This window comes from Macrotis lagotis, chromosome 6 (assembly GCF_037893015.1).
Source record: "Macrotis lagotis isolate mMagLag1 chromosome 6, bilby.v1.9.chrom.fasta, whole genome shotgun sequence".
NCBI lineage: Eukaryota > Metazoa > Chordata > Mammalia > Peramelemorphia > Peramelidae > Macrotis > Macrotis lagotis.
In genome coordinates, this window is record NC_133663.1 from 40,588,459 (window position 1) to 40,613,854 (window position 25,396).

The 25,396-nt window shown below is 38.1% G+C and overlaps 1 protein-coding gene across 1 annotated transcript in view; it reads right to left on the bottom strand.

Annotated features, from left to right (window-relative positions):
* Positions 1–5,143: 5,143 nt before the first annotated feature.
* PEX5L (peroxisomal biogenesis factor 5 like) overlaps positions 5,144–25,396 on the bottom strand; it is a 183,460-nt gene continuing 163,207 nt past the window's right edge. The window contains exons 8-14 of the mRNA XM_074190995.1: positions 22,610–22,726; positions 20,837–20,980; positions 16,129–16,199; positions 13,283–13,480; positions 10,106–10,271; positions 9,264–9,421; positions 5,144–5,917 (exon numbers count right to left, since the gene is read on the bottom strand). Coding sequence (XP_074047096.1) covers positions 5,713–5,917; positions 9,264–9,421; positions 10,106–10,271; positions 13,283–13,480; positions 16,129–16,199; positions 20,837–20,980; positions 22,610–22,726 — 1,059 coding nt within the window. The 3' untranslated portion in view covers positions 5,144–5,712. The remainder of the gene's footprint in view (positions 5,918–9,263; positions 9,422–10,105; positions 10,272–13,282; positions 13,481–16,128; positions 16,200–20,836; positions 20,981–22,609; positions 22,727–25,396) is intronic.

Below are 25,396 nucleotides of genomic sequence, written 5' to 3' on the forward strand. Positions count from 1 at the left end.
ATATTTTGGTACCTGAGGTTATATGCTTTATTGTCAAAAATTCCCTTTGTTAGAAACCTATGTCATTGTCCATCTACGAACATTCTTTAAAAATATAGATTATATATTTATTAATTCAAAATGTTAGTTTCATTTTAGCTGGAGTATAAATACTGGGATGACAAGGAAACTGGATCATAGTAAATTTAGGAGAAGGGGGTAAAATTTTTACAAAGTTGAAATTGTATATATGTGCATGCTTGCACATATGTGTTATTTTTTATAAAATGAAAGGCCTTCTAAGCAAGAGGACATGAACCCACCCAGTATTCAGAGTACCCTGTTATCCAAAAGGCTCAAATTCATTAGGAAATGTGCCAAATAGGAGGGGAAACATCTTACATAGAATTCCATCTGGTTCTGTGGTGCTGCCCACAAGGAGAGAGGATATGCAACTAATATGAGAGGAGGCAGGTGAAATCTTCTTTGACTTTTATATTCCCAAAGAAGCAAACAAGATGAGGCTGGAGATTTGGTCTTTCCCATTCATGCCATAAGGCAAGTCATGATTCTAGTCCAATCTCATTGGTTAGGGAGGATAGTCAAGAAAATCTTTCTAGCCCCATGGGCCACACATGGCAGCAAGAAGCATGACGGGATTTTTCCCTTCCAGAGTGGAAAACTGAACCATGTAAAATCCCCTAACCTTATATGCCTGGTTCAGGTATATGGTTCAGATGTAGCCATGCCTGAAGGAAATTCAGGTATTGCCAGTGGGCCATATGAGAAGAGACCAATAGGATAGAAAACATTGTTCATTGTCTACTAAAGGTGTTCCATCATAGATAAGATTTTGCCTTCTGTTCAGATGCAATAAGAAGCAATCTGGAGAAGAAAGTGAAGTGAATGACAAAATATGTGGGGTCTTTATATCTCCTAATTCTTTCTTCTCCTCTTATTCCTACCCTTTCTTTTCATCCTTTTAGTCCTCTTCCCATTTCTATTCTCCTTTCTCCTCTTCCTGATCTTTGTATTTTCCTTCTCTTCCTCCTGCTTTCTTTCTTCTTGTCGTTCCTTGCTCACATTCTTCTCTTTCTCTCATTCTTGCTCTCCTATTTTCTTTCTTTTATTCTTTCTCCTTTCTTGTCTTCTTCTTCTGCTATTCTTCCTTTCTCCCTTTTTCTTCTCAGATTTTTGTTTTCCTCTTATTTTTGTCCCCCTCTTGTTTTTCCTTTCCTTTTTTCATTCTTCTTTTATTTCTCCTGCTCCTGTTTTCCCTCTTTTTCTTTCTCCTTTTATTACGTTTCTCTTATTCTTGTTCCTTTCCTATTCTTTCTACTCTTCCTCATGTTCCTATTATTTTTCTCCTTTTTTTGTTATTCTTGTTCTGTATTGCCTTCCTTCTCTTATCCCTCTTTGACCTGTTTATTCTTTGTCCCCTCCCCCTTTCTTGACCAATATTATCACAATATTGGTAAATACTTTAAATTGTTAAATATTTTGAAAGAGGCAGAAACAGCTCCCACACTAACTAGATTTAATTCTTTAGATTCAGCGCACATTAAAACATTCTCTCCATTTTTTTTCAAATAACTAACAAATTCAGCACTAGTGAGCAACCACAGGATACATATTCCATGCTTTGGTAGGACAATACCATCGAATAATACCTCTCAGGGTGAGGTCCTCTACAAAACTTAGAAACGTATAGAACTAGCTAAACAATTACAGGGTCCTCTTTTCTCCGGCCAAATAGCTCCAATTGGAAGGACATTCAGGACCCAGGAAATTGTCCTTTCAAAAAGAAAAGAAATTTGAATGACATTTTGCTACCTCACACGGATCTCATGTTGAAGATATTTCTGATTTAAAAGAACCATGGACATATATTTTAAAAAGACTGTGCATATAACCAATCTCACTTAATTACACTTAATTTTTTGTTATTCTTGGGATTCTGTAAACACTTTCCACATACTATGTGAATTACATGGAAAATATAATTTGAAGACTTGCTTCTGTCATATACTTGCAAAATCATTCTGGATAGCCCAATTGACATGGTTATCTAAAATGTAGTTTTGTGAATATTGGGAAAATTTAGGAAAATTAGACTGTTGCTAAAACAATGGTCAAACCATTGATGGGAACAGATCTATTACAGTAAAATGAAGAAACAGACTTGCTGATGTCTAGGATACCTTGTAGGTCTGCATCTATAATTTCCAAATCTAAAATCTGAATCCACCATCTCTTCCAGTTTAAATTTTTTTTTATCTCTGTACCAAACATTCTGAGGGCCTAAAAATTCATCACTTAATTTCCACAAACATCCACAGATGAAATAAAGCAATGGGAAATCCATTCTTCATGGCAATCTTACTGTGGACATGTAGCTCTCATTGCATGTGGCAATTATTAAAATTTTGATTTTCTCTTAAATTGAAGAATAGTATTATAATGGGTATAATTATGATGGTAGACTTAAACCCATAAAGTTTTGGAATGCTTAAGTGATCTTTCTCTTCAAAAACCAGCAGGGTAGACAACCTTGGTGGATTTGGAATCAGAGGACTCAAGTCCTAGTTTTGCTACTTATGATCTATTGGACCTTGGGAAAATTATAGCATTTGTGCAGATTACAGTTTTTTCATCTATAAAATTAGGTGGACTAGCTGATTTCTTTGATCCCTTCCAATGTTAACAATTTGTGATTCTGTATTATGAAAGGTTTAAATTAATATGAAGGAAGACTTCCTAGACTGTGCTAACATGGAAGGCAAGGTAGTCTTTTCTCTAGGAGTTAAAAATGTGCAATAGATAACCCATCCATATTGAATGATGTGGGTTTTTCCCGGGAAAGGGAGGTGGATTAGTTTAGGACCAGGCAGTCTGTGCATCTGGAAGTAACTGTTGGTTGCTTTCCACTATAGATGAGGCCTTTTTTCGCCCTTTCTCTCTCTCCCCCTCTCTCTAACTTCCTATATTCTTTTATAATTCCACTCCTTTTCTAATGTGTCTTATTTCTTTCCCATCTTTATCTATGCCACTGGCCTGCTATCATGTTGCCATGGTTCTATGTGTAGCAGTCAGATCTGAAATCACAACTTGATTACTTCTAAGTGATGGTGCTCTTGATAGTTTTGCTGTCCTCTGTGTTTTGCCTTCAGAAAAATGCATGTTAATTCTCAGAAAGTTGAACTTTAACAACTTATATGTTACATAGATTTTAAGTTGGTAGGGGACATCGTAATCATTCCCGGTGCAAGAAACTCTGTCCTTCTCCTCATTCTCACTTTTCACTTCTAATTATAAAATACATGAGATTACCTCCCCTTTGCCTTGAGGCAGTGAAAAGAATGATAAATATGAAGTTAGAAGACCTTGGTTCAAATCCCAGCTCTGTCACTTATAATCAGTGCGACCTTGGAGAGGTCATTTAAATTCTAGTGTTTGAATTAGATTTTAATTCTAAATTTTCTTCCAGCCCTATAGCTATGAACCCATGATCTGAAGTTTCTTTTTCACATTAGATTCTCCTTTTCTTCTCAACTATCTACCCAATTTAAGATAAGTTAGAGAGGATTCTTGCTATCTGGCACTTGGTCATGCATTTCTTTTTATTTTTGTATCCTGTATTTGGTATAGGAAGACTTGGGTTTGAATTGCAGCCCTATTGTTTACTACTATGTGAACATGGGTGAATTGCTTCCTCTCTTTTAATCTCTTTATCTTCATATGTAAAATGATGTGGCTAGACAAAATGCTTCCATGAACATCAAACTGTGGATTTTGTTGTTTTAATTAGCTTCTTTTGTTGCTATTTGATAATCATGAGCTGAATTTGACTGAATTAATGAAGGAAAAAGCTATCAGACTTTTGGCGGGGGGGGGGGGGGGGGGGGGGGGGGGCTGGTGAATGGGTGGTGATGGTGGTGGAGGCGGCGGTGGCATGAAGCCAGGGTCAGAGGAAGGGACAAAATATTGTGGGAAACACACACACACTTATGTATATATAGATATATACACACATTCTGTTTCAGAAAACTTTCTCCCAAATTTCTTCCAACATTTCATAAAACAAAAAAAACCACTCTAACCAATCAAGTGGCCAATTGAACCAGTTAGATTTTAGGCAGCTGAGTGCATTCCAGGATCAAGGAACCATAGTGTTTACTAATTAAATGAAACCTCTTCACAGTAAATGAGAAGTCTTAGGGACATTTTTGATACTTGGGCAACTTGCCAAGATAAGCTCCAAGGTCGAGAGATGAATGTTTTAAGTTCCAACCACTGATTGGCACCAAATTCCATTTTAGAATGCATAATGGGGGCAGGGAGCACCACTGGCAGGGTGGAACTGAATAATAATATTAGTTTAAATTTTAAAAATATATTTATCAGGGCTATATCAATTGAAATATTATTAATTTAAAATGAATATTGATATATAGGGAAGCAAAGCAGATCAGTGCTGTCATTTAAGATGTTATGAGAAACAGCATGGTATAATGGATAGAGAGTCAGCCTCTGAATCAGGATCAAGTTCAGTCTCTGATTCAACTGGTTGTGAGCCAATTCACTTCACTTCCAAGTACTTCCTATCTAAGATTAGAAGATGCAGAGCATTTGCTGACCTGTGTTGGTGGAAGGAGATTTCTCACCAGGGAATTCTGTACAGAGATGAAATCAAAGATTTGAATGAACACATGCCCCACCCCTCCAAATCAGAAACCCCAACAATTGTGAGTCCAGCAGTAGCAAATCACCCCCTTGCTCCCCAGAGTCATGCCCCAGCCATCAAAAGTATTAGAAGGAATAAAATTCTGTACATCTGGGTTTTGTATGTTTTGAAATTATATCAATAAGAAAGTCTTTGTCTGAATTGATGCCTTTAGCCTGTTATGTCTGCTTTAAGAAAAACACTTTGTCTCAAACCCTATACCATGGAACAACTGTCAAAAAGTGAAAATTTGGTCCACTGAGTGAACAACCGTGGCTGTGTTCGAAAACCTTTTGCTCTCAGGTTTAAAAGTGGAGGAAATAACCCAGGAGACTGGCAAGGCATAAATGATAAGATATTAAAGTGCTTATGTACAGTTTTGCTCCCCTCCCACCCCATTCCCATTCCACCCTCCTGCCCCTCCCTCCCCCCTGACTCTGGGCTAGGAACAGAAAAGAAAATACAGAAATCTTGCTTTTGCTTGCAAAGCCAACTCTCTGAAATCAAACAGCAACTGAGAATGTTCCAAAGGAAACCAATCCCAGAGAAAGCTGCCTGCCTTTCCCACCAGGCCAACCCACACAGTGTACATGCACTGTGGTTCAAGCTGGATTGTGTCCTAGGGAAGAGAGATTGTGGGAAATCCAGGAAGAGACTCAGTCTATGATCCATGGCCCAAGGCAATGCTTTCTTCAATGACCTTGTGGGAATAGGTCCTTTCACAAATGGTCAACTGCCCCAAAGCTGGCATCAATGGCTTAGTGAAAGCCTCATTCAGTGTTCATCTTCTCATTTGGTCTCATTTCTTTCTTGACATTATATACAATGTTTTGTGCTTTTGAACTTGGACGGAAATTGGGCAGCGTTGGGAGGGGTTCCCCTGGCTTGCATGTCTGGTCTTTTGAGCATTTGATTTCTCCCTTTGAAATTCATAATAAAATATGCAATTTGCATGACTTTATAATTATTTTTTTCCAGTGGCCTGGGTGGGTGGTGGGATCATCTCTTCCTCATGGATCCAGGTTAAAAGCTCTTAGTAGAACATCCAAGTCCCCAAGGTTAGCTGCCTGAAATAGCTCTGGTTGGTCCATCATGGAAAGAGCAATCCTGAGGGCAGCCCAGATGTTGCCAGAAATGGCTGGATGAGGAACTTGCTGCTGGTTCCTACTCTTTCTTTGCAAACTCAAAGCAGTGAGGAAATTGCTGACTGCCTCCCTAAGGGAGAGAAAAAAAACCAGACATTGAAAAAGGTAACATTTTCCCCAAAAGATTCATGTTATGTTTCACAGTCAAAGTTCTTATTATTGAAGCACAAACTACCTCCCTACAGAGCAATGATTTTCTGCTCCTAACATATTGTTCTTCTCTAAAATGTGAGTATAATTATGGTGTAATGCACCTTTTAAAGACTCTTTCCTTGCTTCTTGGCATGTGGTATGTGAGAGTGGGAGAGTAGTAAAAAGATTTGGCTCAATTATTATGCATGGGACTAACTGCTCCTCTGTCTTCATCCACTGCCACTATTTGTAGACTCTTATAAATTCTCTTTTATTAATCCTCACATGGTGAGACAACTGATGACATAGTGGATAGAGTCAGGAAGGCTTGAGTTGAAATCCAACCACAGTCACTTACAAACTGTATGAGCTTCATCTTCCTCAGTCTTCTTATCTATAAAAATGGAGAAGATAATAGCACCTACCTCACAAGATTGTTGTGATGATCAAATGAGATGATATTTATAAATAGAACTTAGTTCCTCTCTCATAATAGGCATTTTATACATACTCTCTTTTCTTTCCTCTGCTTCCTGCTTATGGAGAGGCAGTGTGAATAGAGCATTACAATTCAAATCTCACTTCAGATACTTATTGGCTGAGTGGCCTTGATCAGTTAACTTAACTTCCTTGTGCCTCATTTTCCTCATTTGTAGAGTGAAGGTTGGATTAGATCCCCCTGCTCTAAAGATATGAGCCTATATATGAGCCTATTAAGCTAGAGGACAGCAAGCATGACAGTTTTTTTTTTTACTGATTAAGTTCATAAAATTGAATTTTAATACTTCATGCTACTGACATTCCCAGGGATGGATTTGAACATGAGGTTGGCTTTTTGAGCACATGGAGAAGTAATTTATACATCCCACAATCCCCCAAATCATCAAATCCAACCACCTCATTTTACAGAAATACCTAGAGAAGAAAGTTGACTTGACCAAAGTCATCCAAAATAGATGGAATTCCTTCATTTTTTTATCAGACCAAGAGACCAGGAGTGGCATGCCTGGAGAAATTAGAAGTGAGCTGGGACTAGCGAGGTGAGGGTTCTTTCTTAGTACTATAAGTCAAGGATTCTGAGATTTCTCTCAGTCAAAGAGCATTTTAAAGCCCCTAACAACCTGGCTCCATAATCTCTTTCCAGCTTCATTATGTAATATGACATGGGTTATAATTCAGTCAAACTGGCCTTCTAGCTGTTCCTTAAACACAGGATTCTTATATGTTTATAATTCACATCCTGCCTTTACATTGATCATGCTCCCTGACTGGAATGCTCTTCTTCCTCACTTCATAGAATCTCTACTATTTTTTCAAAAGTCATTTCAAAGGCCACGTTCTACATGAAGTTTTCCATGATTTCCTCAACCCTTACTTCCAGTCGTCCTCCTCTTAATAAGTATTTCTTTTGAATCTACCTCTACAGGTATGTGTTGATTTACCCAAGACGATGCAAGCTCCTCTATGCAAGCATAGAGGTGACTCTCTTTTTGTCTCTTTAATCCCATACCCATCATTTAACCTGTTTCTCATCCCTGTTCAAAGGCAGCCCATTCTGAGGCTTCTATTTTGACTTTTACCTATCCAAGATGAAGAAGGGAAAGTTGGCTCTGAAAAACAATAAATTCATGTTGATTGATTGCTGGAATAAGGGTAAGATGAAGGCTTTAGAGCAGGGGTGGGGAATGTTTGACCCACAGACCATTTGTTCTGGAACTGCCATGGCAGCCACAGGCAGATGTAAAGTTCAATAAATCTAGGAGCTTTTTAGGGGTGAATTAATTAAATGTTTGAACAAATATAACAGGCAAATGAAGTTATACATATCCAAATGGCCCTGAGCAGAAAAAAGATTCCCCACTCTGCTCTGGAGGTACAGTCAAAGATCTTAGGGTTGAGTAGAATTTTACTTTTATACCTCTTCAAAATGGGAAAAGTGGTCCAGTGCCTCCTCAGAGCCTGTATCACTTCAGGGGTTATATGTTTGCATCATAGAGTAAGGGCTGCTGTTCCTGCATGGGAAGGGCTAATACTAATGCTTGAATAAAGGGGGACTGCAACAGTATGTTTAAGGTCATAGGTTAATCTCCTCCCTCTCCATCATTGTATGTGACAGTGAGAGTAGAAGTAGGTTGTGGGCTAACTTTGGGCAGATGCAAAGCTCAGGTTCCACAATGGACTGAAAAATGAAGATAAGAATACAAAGCATGTGACTATTTCAGCTCCAACTCAATCCTTTTAAATGAGATGTTAAGTTTGAAAAAATGAGTATTGGACCAAAGCAAATGGAGAAGTATGTATGGATACATACAACAATTACTATCAAAAGCTATTTGTTGAGATGTTATCAATGCTTTGGAAAAATTCAACTTCAGTTCATGTCATGAAGAATTGAATATGCCTAAAAGTGACAAAACTCCTATATGACACTAAGCATTTATGGAATAATGTCTCCAGGGAAATGTGTATCATTAAGATATCTGAAAGTAATCTGAATAAAAAGCACAAATAACTTTTAGAAATAATAATTTTATAAGAGCAAACATAATATAATTGAATATAATTGATTAGTTTGTTTTCCATTTGTTATCCTGTCCAGCAGCTCAGAGTATCTTTAGCTTTTAGTATTCTCTCTCTCTCTCTCTCTCTCTCTCTCTCTCTCTCTCATCTTTTAAAATTATATACATACATGCATATGTTTGGGTCCAGATTTGTGACACTATAGGTAAAGAACTTGGTGTGGAAATTCAATGGATATTGCTAGAAAATTCATTCATCTGTACCTTATGATCATAGAGGGTTTCTAAGAGGAAACAGACAAGTGACTTTCTTGTTAAAGCCGATTTAATTAAATCTCTCTAAAATAATGATCAAAGACAATGTCCTTGCTTTGGTCCATTACTCATTTTTCAAAATCAACATTTTGTTTAAATGGGTTTGAGCTGGAGCTGATACAGACACATGCTTTGTATTTTCCTTGTCCTCATTCATCTAGTTGGTTGTGGATCTTGACCTTTGCTCTAACAAATCAATAGTCTGCCTGAAGGCAAATAGATGAGTCTGAAACAACAGCCACATTTTAAGATGTTGTTCTATTCATGTGCAGTTCTTCTCTATTCTCAGAAAGATGATATAGAGGAATTGTGCTTCTGAATAGCCTCTAGCCCCTTCTATATTGTAATTCTGAATCCTATTTTCAAGCCAGGCTTGCAGAGAGGTGAGAAGTTGGTTTGCAGATAGGATCAGATTCAAATTTTAATACTCAATTTGTTTTCATGAGTTACCTGTAAGCTCCCAGGTTGATGCAGCTAATTCCTAAATTGTATCTGGACCGGATAAAGCCAGGCTGGATTTCCAGAGCTCTGGTGTAAGCTTCAACAGCTTCCTCACTGCGATCTCCATTTGCCAATGTGGCACCAAGGCGGTTCCATAATGAATAGTCCTAACAATAAAATGAGATATTTCTAATTTTGATATAAATCATGATGATGGAGGAAACCAGTTTTCCCCTAAGAATAATGAAGATTCCTAAAAGTTTATCTAGATGTCGTTGTAATGGACTATAATGATATGATACAATGGAATTAAGGAAAACTTCGTGAACCTGCTTCGATTTATCAGCCAGTGTCCATAACTTGACATGCATAAGTCTGCTTTTCATTGGGAATTTCTTTCAGTTGACAGTTCTATTTTAGGCATTAAAATATTCCATTTCTCTCTTTCTATTTTTTTTGGAAATAAAACTAATATCACATTACTATTGATCATCTTGAACTGTTAAATATGTGAGTAGAGAGAGTAATACTTTAATTATTGTAATAAAATACTTACTAAATACCTACTTTGTGCTTTGAAATCAAGCCACAAACCCAGTAAGTAATATTTATTAATCACCAGTAACTGGTATTACACATCTATCAGCTAGCACTTATTTGGCTCCTATTATATGCCAGGAACTGTGATACAAATTAATTAACTAATATGTGCCAATCACTACACTAGGTGTTGGGCATGCAAAGACAAAAATGAAACAGTTGGGGAGAAGGGGACAGAAGTATGTAAATCCATAGTTCCTACTCTCTGGAAGCTGGGGATCTAAGGAACAGGAAACCCAAATTGCACTTGCCTCTGGTCGAACAGTTAAGGCAGCATTAAATGCATCTATTGCTCGGCTGAATTCTCCACTCAGATGGAATAGCACCCCCAGGCCCGTCTGTAGGTCAGGGTCAATCATCTCTCCGTTCTGATGGGCAGCTTCTAGGTACAACTCCTTAACTCCTTCCAGGATCGAACTGGAGGGGAGTCAAACAAAAATGAGTCAAGCCTTTGGAATGCTCTGCCTTATCCCACATTGTCTCCAGTCAATGAGATGATGGTTGTAATGCTTGACAAACTTTAGCCTGGTTTATAAATGTTAGGTATCAGTGAAAATGAAAAGTCCTCTGCTTACATCAGAGCCAGAAAACTGCAGAGTTCCATTAGGAAGGTGGTGATAAGTCACAAAAAGCCAAGAATTGAGGATTCAATGCACTTTTGGACTTTTCTACTTGTTAGGAAGTTTTTCTTGCCATTGTCTAAATTTAGCTCTTTGTATCTTTCACCCATCATTCCTGGTTCTGCCCTTGAAGGCCAAGCAGATTTGTAATTACTCAAGAAGCACTCCTTCAGAATCTTGAAGACAGTTATCAATGTCAGACTAAATTCAGACTATGTCTAAATATAACTACTCCATTCAACTGATTCTCACAAACCATGGGCTCAGGGACTTTAACCTGGCTTGGTTGCCGGACTCTTTAGACTTTTCCAGCTAATCATGTCCTTCTTTAAACACGATGCTCAGAACAACAATGAGTTATTACAGTTGTGATCTGACCAAGGCAGGATCAACTAAGATTATTGCTTCCTTATTCTCATTTTCTCTTCATATTACAAGACCTAAAAAAGCACTCTACTGTCTACAAATATATTTCACTCACTATTCATAACTAGTATATCTTCCTTCCAATACATAAAACAGAAATGGCATTTAAAAATCAGAAGAGCTTGGGGATTTATTTCAATGTTACTTGGAAAAAGTAGGGAATTTAATTTCTTCATTAAATGTTTAAAGACCTTTAACAAAAAGAGTTCAAAAAGTAGTTTGCACTGTTGAATTTTTTTTAAAAAGATTCTAGATTGCACCCAAAGAGATTACTCCTATGTGATCTTCAGATTTGACCTTCTGGAGATAGAATCAAAAAAGCAGTAATTTCCTCTTAAAGAAAAAGTGACTGGTGTACAGAATTTAGTCAGTTAAGCTGGAATTCAATTTGTGTCTCAAGAAAATGGGGTCTAGGGCTTTCATTCACAATTGTGGATTGATTTTTTCAAACCTCAAACCTTCTTAGATTGCAGTGGTAATACTTGAGCATCTACCCAGGCTAAATTACAGTTTGCAAAAGATCATTCTGGAGGAATAAAAAAAAATATATGGGGGGAATTTTCTTCTGTACCTAGGATGGCCCTCAAGGAAAAGGGTTTTTTTTTTTAGATTTTGGACTCCAAGTAATCTTTCTTTCATCTTTCATCTTTCATCTTCCTCCTCCTCCTCCTCTTCCTCCTCATTTCTTCTCCTCCTTCTTCTCCCTCTTCTTCTTTCTTCTTCCTTCTTCCTTTCTTCTTCTTCCATCTTTTTTTCTTCTTGTCTTCTTCCTTTCTTCTTCCTTCTTTTTTTTAAAGTATGAGTTGATATCCCTGAATATTATGAAATATGTGCTGATTCTCGTCCAGCCATTTTGCTTCACTTAGATCTAGTTCCAAAGCTGAGATCTTTAAAAGAGACTATTTAAAACCATGAGGAGGAATGTGGAGGATTTCAGCACCAAGCTTCCCTATCCTACCAGCAGTATAACATTTGAGTTTGGGAAATGATTTATCTCTTAAAAAGCTGATGTTCCTCAGGGAGGTCATCTCTGGTTTTGCCACAATTTAACTCATAGTTCATGTAAAAACTGAGATGCTGAATTTAATTATATTTTGCTTTAGACAAATTAAAAGGTCAAAGGCTTTGTTTTAAAATATGGTTAAGTATACATATGTCTCTTGAGATATTGTTCAGTGTAGATCATGCTTTGAAAGCTTTGATTCAATGCAATTTTATCCATGTGGTACTCATTGTCTGCTTTGGGCAGATTGTGATAGGAGCTAGGGATACAGTGACAGTAATGAAAGTTCCTGCCCTTGAGGAGGCAGATTTGGATTTGGAGAGAGAAGAACCAGGTTCCAAATCTTACCTTGATTACTTACTACTTGTGAGACCTCAGGTAAGTCTGTTTCTTAGGTCCTTATGTGTAAAATAAGACAATTTTTATCATAGATGGCCTCTAAGACCCTTTCCAGATCTGCAGCTACAATTTTTACAGTCTATAATCTGGAAGAAAACTCACAATGATTTGAGGAGTGAGTGATCACTAATAACTATGGGGATCAGACTTTCCATTGATAGTGGTATCTGAAAGGGAACTGGAAAATTAACTTGGGTGGATAGAGCACTGGCCCTGGAGTCAGGAAGACCTGAGTTCAAATTTGACCTCAGACAGTTAATAATTACGTTACCTAGTTGTGTGATCTTGGGCAAGACACTTAAACTCATTGCCCTGCAAAAATTTAAATAAAAAAAGAAACAAAAGAAAATTAATTTGGAATTCTAATAAATGTGGTCAGGGATGGGACACACACTACGTACAGACAGGGACAGGAAATGGAATGTAGACTGAAATTTGACTGAAGCACAAAGGATGTGAGGGAAAAATAATAGGAAATATATCTGTCAAGGGAGACTGGAGTCAGATTGTGATGATGTTCAAAAGGCAAGCTGAGGAGCTGTATTTTATCCTAACAACAGTGAGCAACCACTGAAGAATCCTGAAGTAGGATCATGTTTGGAAAGGTTGAGTTCTGATCCAATGATATCTTAAAATTTTTTTTAACTTATAAGATGCTTTTCTAGAAGAATACCTTCCTAAAACCCATTTTGGAGCTGTTGGAAAACCTTAGTACAGGAAAACCTATTACATGAAACCTTTCTGGATCTCCTTTTCCAGCTCTTACTTCCTCTCTTCTGTCACCTTGTAATGATTTTGTATCTGCTGTATATGGAGATATTGATAGAATATAAGCTCTTTAAGGGCAGGGACTATTTCAATTCAATCTTTTTTTATCCCCAGCTCTTAGCACAATGTCATTAGCAGGCCATTTATAAATATTGATTGACTGAACCCTAAGGTAAATACTTAGTAATAAGGTAAGATGTTGACTAGAATACCTATCAACTGGTGACTTTGACATCCTTCGGGTTGGGCCTGGAGATGCCTTTTTGTTCTTCACTAAATATTTATATTTAGGATTTTGCTTAATCCAATTCTTCAGAGCACTGCAAGCATCTTGTTGATGGCCAGTATTGGTATAGCTCACAGCCAAGGCCATTAGAGCTTTCAGGTTGTTGGGTTGTAATTCTAAGCACCTGAGAGAAGACCAAAAAAAGGTATTTTAGAATTTTTTTTTTTAACAAGACAGAGTCTAGCACTTCTTTTGATAATTTTGCTGGTTTTGTTAATCAATTGGAATTGCACTGTTAAGTTTGAAGAGGCTCTGTAGGAATGATGAGTGGGGAGCATTATAGGGGAAAGAACCTTGTTTTTTTAAGTCAGAAGGTCTGGATTCAGATCCTGACTCTAATGCTTACTATCTTTCTGACCTTGGACAAGTTACATGATACCTATTCCCCTTTCCATACATTCCCTCCCCCCCTCCATCTTGAGCTTATGTGTTCTCACTGGTAAAATAGGGAGAGAAGAGAGTACTGGAATCTCTGAAGACCCTTTGGCTTTAGATTTGGGGGACCATAGTGGATAGACTTCTGTAATTAGAGTCAGTTATACCTGAGTTTGAAATCTGTCCCAATTACATGCTACCTGCATTACCCTGGGGTATTCTCTAATCTCCTTCACCTTCAATTTACCCAACTATAAAATGGGAATAAGAACAACACTTCCCATTTATGATCAAACACAATAAAGTGCTTTGCAAACCTTAAAGTGATGTGGATATGCTAGCTATAATTATGATAATGATGGGTATATACCAGATATACTATTTACTCATATCATATGCATACTCATAATTTAGGGTTTTTTTTTAAGTATACTAACCACAACCTTCTTAATTCAGGTTAGTTTTTTTCATGTTAATCTCAAAGAGTTGTAAAAGTTGGGAGCATGGAGCATGGCCCACCCCCACAGTAATATGACAGTTAATGAGGAAAGAAATGTGGCCATTTGAATGGGTGCCCTGTCCCATAGAATCTAAACATACATTTGGACAAATAGGGATACAAGCCTGTATCTATTCCTAGAAAGTTTCTTTAAGGGATATTGGGAAATTCTCAGTTCCTGTTGTCTTTCTTTTTGAACCAGACTTGTGATTTTATTAGTTTATGGAGCTCTTGGCAAGGAACCCCCTCTCTGAATGCAGATCAGCACTTGATTGATAACTTTTACAGCCTCAGAAATCACTTGGAAGTAAAAGGAGGTTAAGTGATTTTCCCAGGAGGTCTCAGAAGAGGGATTTGAACCATAGTCTTCCTGACTCCAAGAGCAGTATCTGTCCAGTTGGCCATTTAATCTAGCTATAGTAGGCACACCAATACATGAAGGACTATGTCTGCTCAACACCTAGGGCAATCCTGACCCCTGAGAAGTTTGAAAGCATCTAGACCGTCATCATGGGAGATTTACTTTGGCTTTGGCGCTATGACCAAATAATACATGGCTACATACTGGCGCCATGATACAGCAATAAGAATTTTTGTTTCTGGACACGTTCTTTGTTTCGGGATATTTTCAGCAAGAACAACAAACATTTATTGGTTCCTAGGGTGGATGATGGTTGTTTGCTAGGCAGAGGGCAGGCAGATTATATTAAGCTAAATCATTAGCAGATTTGGGGATACATTGCTTTGGCTGTGGAGATAACTAACCTAATCGAATGCATAGATAATCTAATTAGGGGATTCAGTCTGGGGGTTTATAATGAAAGATAAATGAATTAGGAAGTGGGTTGTAAATAGTGTAAGACAAATTTACTGCCTTACCATAAATACTGTATTTATAGATGAGATAATTATACTTCTAAGTTCCTAAAAATCAGATCAGAAAGCACCAAAAGATGCTAGTATTCAGAAGGGAATAAATGTAGATAAGTGCAGATTCATGCATACTTACTATAATTTTCACCACTCCTTACAATGTTTCTATATATGCCTATATGAGAGACAATATAGAATAATGAAAGAATGAAAAGTTGGCTTCAGAATCAGTTGTTTGACCTTGGGGAAATCACGTAACTGATCTGTGCCTCAGTATTTTAATCTGAAAATAAAAGGGTTATACCAGATGATCTTTAAAGTTCCTTTGGTTCTGAAGTTGCAGACAAATTAAAAAAATTTAGATGATTTTATTTAAAATTTTGAGTTATAAATTCTCTCCTTTCCTCTCTCCCCACTCCTTCCCTGAGATAGAAAGCAATCAAATGTAGCTTATACATGTGCAATTATGGAAAACATTTCCATATTTGTGTAGACAAATTTCTGACCTGTACTGGTCCAGGGAATCTCCAGACTAGATGTTCTCTTGTATTCATGAAATCATGGACCTGGATACACACATGATTATCCGTATCATATATCTAGAGCTAAAAGGGACCTCAGAAGTCATCTAGTTTAAGTCCCCCTTTTTGCAAATGAGGAATCTGAGGCCCAGGGAGGTTCAGTAACTTGTCCAGTCACATAGGCAGTGATCATCAGAAGTGGGATTTGAACCAAGGCCCTTGGGACTCCAGAGCCAGTCCTCTTTCTTAGAAACTTTTATCACACTCTTTTTTTGAGGGAAAGAGCTTTGGCTCATTTTGTAGGGTATAGAAATATTGCTGTTTCCTACAGAACCAAAACAATATTTTTTGATCTAGCCTTTGGGTGTCAATGGGAATGGTATTTCTATTCTTTACTTTAAAAAAATGTAATTAAGGAGCACTTGAAACAAATCTGGGAGAAAAAGAAGGAATCCATTAGCAAGAGGCTGTGGGGTCCCTGGGTTTACACTTAGCTTCATCTACCTCTGGAGGGCGACGATAGCAGCTTGCTCATTTTCATTCTCTGCCTGGGTCACACCCAGGAATTGCCAGGCCTGTGAAAGCAAAAACTGATGTCAATATAGAGTGGGGACTTAGAGGGAAAGCCAGACCCCCAGTGGTGTGAGCTCTGATTCTCTTTGCCCTCAGTGGCCTGGGTTGCTGAGGATTTTCAGCAAGAATGGAGAGGGATCACATTCATCTTTTCCTTTAAATTCTCCTATGGCTTAGGTTCATGGAATCTTGGAGTTGGCGGGGACAGAGAAGTAGCCCTTTAACCCACCACAGAAATGCCCTCAATGATAAAGGATCTTAGGGACCTCAGCAATCAAGTAGTCCTCTCTGTCTAGTTTGGATATAAAGAATGGAAACCTAGAGCTCCCAAATGATTTACTCAAAAGTATAGGAAGAATCAGAGGCAAGATTTGCACCCAGGATCTTTGACTTCAGAGCTAGGGTGGAGGAGGTTTGCTTATACAGAATCTCCTATGTGCTTTTCCAATTGTATCACATTGTCTAAGTGCTCCCCCAGCCTCTATTCAGACACTAATGGGTCATGTGCTTAACAGATCCTTTCTCTGGCTTGTGTTACCTGTGACTAAACTAAAAAGAAGGAAGATGTGGATACATATTCCATATAATAATATAACATTGTTAGAATTATATATATATATATATATTTATATTGTATGAATATACGTATTCATATATTCCTTATAAATACACTCACACACACACACACATACACACACTCATACCCCCTCCATACCCATACCCACACACATACACAGTTTTCTTTTTAATCACGATTAATAATTTTATCAGGGCAGCTATGTGGCACCATCGTAGATAGAGCTCCCAGCCTGGAGTCAGAAAGACCTGAATTCAAATCCAACCTCTGACATGAACTAGTTATGTGACCCTGGGCAAGTCACGCAATCCTGTTTACCTCAAGTTTCCTCATCTGTAAGATGAATTGGAGAAGGAAATGGCAAAGTACTCCAGTTTCTCTGCCAAGAAAACTTTAAATGGAGGAAGATTCAGACATGATTGAAATGACTGAATAAATGATTTCATTAGGGTAGGGAGTTCCTAATAGGAATCTATTTGCATTAATACTCGTTGTCAACTTAGCTACAACTTTGTTATTTATATATATGTATGTTCACACATATAAAATAATGCCCACACATATGTATATACATGCATATGCACTTATGAATTTATGTACACATGTATTATTCTATATATCTATATTTATACCTCTGTCTCTGTCTCTGTCTCTGTCTCTCTCTCTCTAATATTGTTTGTTTGTTTTTTTCTAAGAGTGTTGCCTGAGCTACTATGGGGTTATGACTTTGCTAAGCTCACACAACCAGCAAATCTTAAAAGAAGAACCAAGGCTGATTTCACCTCAGTGCCTGCTGTCTATCCTGTTGACTATAGAATCATAGAGACGGATGTGATCCCAGGAACAGGATTTAGAGTGAGAAGTGACCTTAGAGAGACTGTCAAATCTCTTTTTCTAGATAATGAAACTGAAGCCCAGGAAGAGGGAATGATTTGGTCATAGCCCTTCCCTGAAAGGCACATTAATAATCACTTATTAATCACTTACATTTAACAAGCATTTATTAAAAACTCTTATTAAGTGTGCTCGACAATGTGTTATGTTAGTGATATAAATACAAGTAAAGAGACAGTTTCTGCCTTCAAGTAGCTTATAAGAAACAGACCTGGGATTTGAACCCTGGTCCTTTGGGGCCAATATCTAGGACTCAAAAATCATCTAATGTGAATCTCTTCCTTTTCACATGAGAAAACCAAGACCCCAAAATCTAAAATGACCTGCCCAGAATCATACAATACATTATCTCATCTTCAGGCCTCCTGAAGATTCTCCTCCTGAACATTCCAGGCACTACCATTCCACAAACTACCATTGAATTTCTGGAACCTCAGTTAGAAGGCACCATATAGGAGAAATACCTGAAATCAGACATTTGGAAGACAAGGTCCTGACAGTACACAGACGCTTAGCTCAAGGCTGGTAAAAGTCAAAAAGGGATCTAACAATAGATAATAGCAAACCTTTCTAAGTGACAGTAAGATTTTTTTAAAGCAACTTCACTCAGTGCTGGCTCAAGAGCTGACTGATAAACATCTCTTCTAACAAAACTAAGGGGGAACACTTAGATTTCCACTGAAGTGTAATTACAACTTTATCTTCCTTTCCCTCTCAGGTTATTTATTATATATGCCAGATGGTCTCCTGCATTGTGAATTAAAAACTGCTGAGGAGTGGATTTTCCCCCCTCTCTAGTTCCCTCTCTAGTCTATCTGTGATCCACCCTTGTCCTCCCTTTATTAACAGCCTACTTTTTTTTTTTTAACTTTTATTAACAACTGCTTTTTTTACTTCATGGTTCCAATGGATTTGAAGGGCCTCTTTAAATTAAGTTGGATGTGCAATTTTCTTCCTTCTTTTAGGACATTGTTGAAGGCTTGGACTATGTCCATGTCACATGACTCCCTTGAAAAATGATTGTACTTGGGATGAGAGATTTAGAGCTAAAAGAGACCTTTGCCTTTCATTTTATAGTCGACTCACCCAAAATAAGTTGCAAAGCTGAATTTGGACCTGGATCTTCTGATCCCAGATCCAGCTTTTTTTCCATTTTGTTCAATTGATGGACATACCATTGGGTATGAATCAAGAAACCTTGATTCTCTTTCTGCCCTGCTCCTTGCCTTGGTAAGGTCCCTTCGTGTCTTGCCTGTTTCCTTATCTGAATAATGCAGGAGGTAGGCTAAGTAATCTCACCCTTTTCTTGGAGAGACAGTATGACCTAATGATTACAGGGCTAGAGTTGGGTCTGGAATAGCTGGGCTGGAATTCCATGACAGGTATTCAATATACTGCTAAATGACTTTGGGCTTCCATTTAACCCATTTCCCTCAGTTTCTTCAACTGTAAAATGAAGGTAATAAAATAGCATCTACTTCATAGGCTTCTTGTCATGGTCAGATGAGATAATGTATGTAAAGGGTTCTACATGAAACATTAAAGAGGGGTACAGAAATGCCAGCCACTATTATTATTCTCGTTCTTAGGTCTTCAAGGTCTACCAGCTTTGTATAATCTATGAGGATTTTGGATTGGACGACCCTCTCTGCTCTGATATTTTAGTTTTCAATTTAATAATTTGGTTTTTTTGGGGGGAGTAATCAGAATAAATATACTGTTACTAATCATGGGAGTAGCAGGTGAGTATTGGAAGCAGGAAGACAGGGGTTCAAGATTTGGCTATGACTGATTCAGTGACCTTGCATAAGTCACCTTCAGTCTTTAGTGATCCAGGCAGTTCTCTGAGATAATAAGAAGATGAATGATCACTCTGAACTCACTGAAGGAGTTTCCACATTGGGAATTAGGCCACCCTAGCATCCTTCCTCCAACTCCTTCACTACCAACTCCTCAGCCAAAGAAGCCTCTCTGAGCCCTATAATTACCTTTGATCCCTTTCTAAGAATGCATCCAACAGAATGATTTAAGCATTTTCTATCCTCACTTCAAACAGACTTTCAATTCTACCTTATACAAGGAAATTATTGGTTCTCTTTCTGCCAATTCATGGGATGGCCAGGCCTGAGGACTGTTCATCCCATGTGTGTTTTTTAAGATGCTTCAGCACAATAGAACTTAATGGTTTCTGTGCTTGTGCTCTCTCCCCCTTCCATGACCCTCTACGTGTTTCTAGGAATATTCTGTATGGATGGACATTTCTCTTATTTATCACAGTACACTGAGAATCATCCTTGCCTTAAAGACACCAACAAACACAACCATGTGAAACTGCAGATATCACATGGGACTCCCTCTCCAGAGTCAGAATACCAGAGTCCAATTGCACTTTTGTTACTTACTATCTGGGCAAGTTACTTCCTCTCCTCAGGCCTCACTTTCTTCCTTTGTAAAATGAAGGAGTTTGTCTCAATGATCACCAAAGTCTCTTTCAACACTATCATCTTCTATATGGAAAATTTATTCTAATGACCTGGATGCTAAGGTTAGTTTGCCAGGTTAGCAATTTAGACTCTCCCATCTCAATATCTAATACACCTCTACCCTGACTTAAGAGAAATGTCTGCCTTTGTGTCTTAAAAAGTTCAATGCATCAAAGATCCTGAGAGCAGCACCTATACTTTAGCATTCTCACCCTCAGCTTCTTTTGTCCCTTCTTTTCCCTTCTTTTTTTCTTCCCCCCTCCTTTCCTCCCTCCCTCCCTCTCTCCTTTCCTCTCTTCTTCTCTCCCTCCCTCCCTCCCTCCCTCCCTCCCCCCTTCCTTCCTTCCTTCCTTCCTTCCTTCCTTCCTTCCTTCCTTCCTTCCTTCCTTCCTTCCTTCCTTCCTTCCTTCCTTCCTTCCTCTGGACCAGTAATTTAATCAGTGCAAGGAATTCTAGAAGCAGAATTTCCCTCCAGCAGTGCAGATCAACACCTACTCTGCAACTGATAGTCTTAGAGAGTGGTCTGGATCAGTGAAAGGTTACATGTCTTGCCCAAGGTCACTATGTGCCAGTACATGTCAGAAATGGGACTTGAACCAAGGTTCTCTGACTCCAGTGCTAGGTCCCTAGATACTCCATAACAACTACTTCACTCATGGCTTTCCCTGAAGAAGGGAGGAGCTACCTCAGCATCCCCAGGGTCCTGAAGGATTGCTGCCTCCATGAACAGTATAGTAACAGGTAAGTCTCCTTCCTTCAGTCTTTTCAATCCTTCTTCAAAAGCTCCAGGCCAGTCTTTGAAAGGATTTTCTGTGTGAAAGTAATATCCCTGTGACACATAAAATAAAGAAGTAAATGATTTATTCATTCATCTAGCCCCTAAAAAGATAGAAGTCACATTTTTTGGGGGGGCAAAAAATAGGCTTGAGAAGAGACCTTAATTCTCTGTATGATTCTCAGTGATGCTAAACTACTCCTGCAGAAGTCTATTTCTAAAAGAATTTCTTTTATCCCTTTGATGATATGTGGCTAAGAATTATGAAGCATCTCAATCTCAGAAAAATCAAAACTATATGTGACTAAAAGGTCAATAGAGAGAGACATGAGTGGTACCAATACTATTCTGTATGTAAACATTGTTATAAAGTGGATCAGAAAAGGAATTGGGCCAGATACATTGTAAGAGTAAGGAGTTAACAGATGGGTAGTCCAAGAATTGTGCTACCTCTCAAATAATCAGCTAACATTTTCATAGGTGCTGATCTGTGTCAGGAACTATCTTAGGTACTCTGGGTCTAGGAAATAAGCATCAGAGCAGTACTTCAGCACCTTGGTTAGCTCCACTACAAAAGTTTATGGAAATTTATCACTTGACACAAAGGTATTTGATCTGCACTTTTGGATGGAGTGCTCATGCCAAAGAGATCATGATTTCACTGGAGTATCAAAATATACTTACATTTTTTTCCAGAGGATAGGCAACTTCATAGGCATTTTAAGGAAACTTGGATTCAAAGTTGCTTTTTTTTTTTTTAACTTTTAAAGCCTTTAACTATAGATCTGAGAATTTGTGAGAGGTTTGATTTGCTGTCTGCCCTACTCATTTGTTTCCTGGGAATTCCTATAAAGAGAATTTCTGAGGATTCCTCTGGGGATTTGACCTTTTTCTTTTAATTTTTTTAGGCACAGAGAGAACACTCTGACAAGCGCATCTCTGGGACCTCTGCAAGGTCAAAATGAAGAACGCAGTTCCTATGTCACTTGACTCCCTTATCCAACCAACTCTCTTCCTAAGTAACTGACAACCTTTTAAGAGTCACCAGTACAGTACCACTAGTACAGTAACTTGCAGGTAGGGCCTGCTTGACTGATGGAGGTTGGGGGATGAGGACAAAAGAACCCATGCAATTATGTTTAATCTCTGATAAACAATTCTGAAAAGAGACTGAAAGCTAAAATAGCAACCGGAAAACAGAATGGTCATAATTTGACTTCCCCAGTGTCTGACAGTCCATCAGAAATGAAACAAAGGAGGAAAATTCCTGTGTGGCAACCATCATGACTGGAAATAATTTTTGATGGTTTTTCCAAGAAATGCCACCACCTTCACCACCATTCCCTCTATCTCAGTTTGCTATGCTGGTTTTCTGTTTAACTCCAGACTTTTCTTCAAAATAATGGTAATAAATTAGTCCATTGACAGGAAACCTCATTTTGGAAGACTTTTCTGATCACCATCACATCCCCTCCAAATTTCCCTGTATGTAAGGACTTGTATTTATGTTGCATTTCCCACTAGGATGCTCACTTCCTTAAAGCATGCTTTTGTCTTCATACTTAATGATAGCACAAAGTTTGGTACTTCAGATATGTTTATGGAATTAAATTGAATTAAATGGATATGTGCTATAAAGGAAAATAAACATGAATGGTGCTGGCCAAATCCTTTATTAGTTACCTTCTCACTAGCTGAAATTGTCACTTGATTTTGGGCTTCTTGGTTTTCAGATATCCAGTTTCTTCGAGCCATTTCTTCCCATTCTGCTTGCATTTTATCCCAAAACTCTGTGTCTGACTAGAAGACAGAGAAGATAAAGAAAAATTTAAGGAGGTTCTAGAATACTTACTGATTTATCAGCAAATGTTTTCCCTGTACCCATCCTTGTGAGCCCCATCTCTTTAAGACTGCATGTCTCTCCATCCTCTCCATTCATTGTACTCTGTGTTCAATTCTGTTGGCATATTACCCTCATTATCTGATCTGTCCCTTCCCTTAGAAATTGCTTCATTTATATTTTGTACTTAATTTTCTAGAAATGTTCTATTTTCCCCTAATAGGGGGAACTGTACTGTTTTCATTCTGTTTTGTTTTGTTTTGTTTTTTCCTAATCTCAGTTCCTGGCAGAGAGCAGGTACTTTATAAAAGTTTGTGGAGATGGAAATTGAAAACTTATATAACAAAGTTGAATTGTAATCCTGGTAGAGCTGGGAGGCATGCTGCACTGAGGCTACTTTCATTGCGCCCAATACAGACGAGCATCCTGATGGGTCATTCTAACTTTATTGCTATTGCTATTATTATTTTATTTGTTATTAGTATAATAGCAATAACAATTATTTAGCATTTACATAATTCCCTAAGCTTTGCAAAGCACTTTATGCACCTTATCTTTTTTAATCATTGCAATAATCTTGTGAAATTAGTGCTATTCTTATTTCAGTTTTACAGATGAAGAAATGGAATCTCAGAGAGACTGAGGGACTTGTCCTTGGTTATATTAATACCAACTAATAATTCTTCAGATTCTAGGTCCAATTGGATAACCATAATGTTGGATTACTAAAGACCATTTTAGCTAATAAGAAAGCATCCATATCCACAGGTCAAGGATTCTATAGAATCTTATTTCTGGGAGCAGGAAAGGCAGCTATTGTATATTCGCTGTTCTGGAAACCACGATAACAAAGAATTCTAGAGTTAGAAGGGTGTTAGAGATCATACAACTCAACTGCTCTATTTCAAAGGTATGGAAACTAAGACTTTGTGAAAGCAAATGACCAGGGGCCACTAGGTGGTGCAGTGGATAGAGCACTGGCCTTGGAGTCAGGAGTACCTGGGTTCAAACCGGGCCTCAGACACTTAATAATGACCTAGCTGTGTGGCCTTGGGCAAGCCACTTCACCCCATTTGGCTTTCAAAAAAAAAAAAAAGAAAGTAAATGACCAGAATGGAGTTTCATGTCTATGAAGTAGAAAGGAACTCAGGTACCCTTCCAATGACAGAGGGAGGTCTAAGATGTTGGCTTAAGGTGAAGTCTCAGAAAGGGACCCAGCACCCAAAGCTGTCCCTTGGATATCTAATTGCCTTCATTCCATACTCTGAGAGTAGTCCTCAGCTAAAGGAGAAAAATCAGTAGTGATGAATGAAATCATTTTTAGTTGGCACTTTAAAAAAAGGGATTCCTGAATTGGTTGGGAAATTTGTCCAAAGTTCCTTGCAACTCTATGATTAATAGATATGATCCCCCTCATATGCCAACTGCTTATAAACTGTCCCCCCTTTGACACCACCAAGGCAAAGTCACTGGGATTATTCCTTGCTTCTCCTTCCATATTTCCTTCCTCTCCATCTAGGGTATCACTTTTCCCTTAAGTAACATTTCTTCTCTTCTTTCAGGAAACCCTTAATAACTCATTTTAATCTGATTTAATTTCTGTAAAACTGTCTAGGGAAACATAGTTGCTTTGCCCTAGGTTACCTGCAGGTCTTGCCCTCAGTCCCCCATTGGTCAAACTTCTACTTTGTCATAAGAAGGATCTCTCTTTTTGAGACCCCCCATTCAGGGCCAGCCTTCAGTGCTAACCATTCGTCCATTCAGAAGAAAGAATCAGAACTATTGCTAGGGTACTGCTCCTTAAGGCAAACAGCATGAAAAGCTCCTTAAAACCAACTTTTAGGGAAAAAAATTCAATTAAGTGTGAGGGGGGAAAAGAGAGACTACAGAAAGAGATATTAGATATTAAGACACAAGGCTCTATTGGGGAGGAAGGAGAGATGCCTGGATACCAAGAGTTAGCTGGGGAGACTACAACAGAGAAAGGTGGCAAGAAATTGTCCACCTGGGGTGGGTAGGGTGAAGTCAACCAGCTGGCACCTTCTTATTTATTCCTTAAACTATTTGTTACTGCGAACACTGCCTATATATAACTTCCCCATTATTCCCAGCTGTTAGTGTCCTCTCTTCCCAACAGAACTTACCTTGGAGCTATTTTGCCTACATTGCACATATTTATTTATGTATATGTTTTCTCTCCTGAAAAAAGCTCCTTGAGGGAAGGAAATGTTCATTTTATCCTCCTTTGTATTTTGAGTACCTAACATATATATATATATATATATATATGTATATATATATATAATAAGTGATTAATAAATATTTGATTGACCTAGGTGCTAAATTATTTTGTTTCTATTTGCTTAAGAAATGCAACAATTATTCAGGGCCCCAAGATTTCTGTACCCTTGGAACAAAATCCTCTATGTCTCTACCTAGTTCTAGCTCTGGGAAGAATTTATTGTAATAATAGAAGTTTGAATCCTAAAGGACTTATAATGAAGTATGTTATTCTCCTCCAAAGAAAAAAACTGATATTGTTTGAATACAGACTGAAACATGCTATTTTCCTCCCTCCCTCCCTCCCTTCCTTCCTTCCTTCCTTCCTTCCTTCCTTCCTTCCTTCCTTC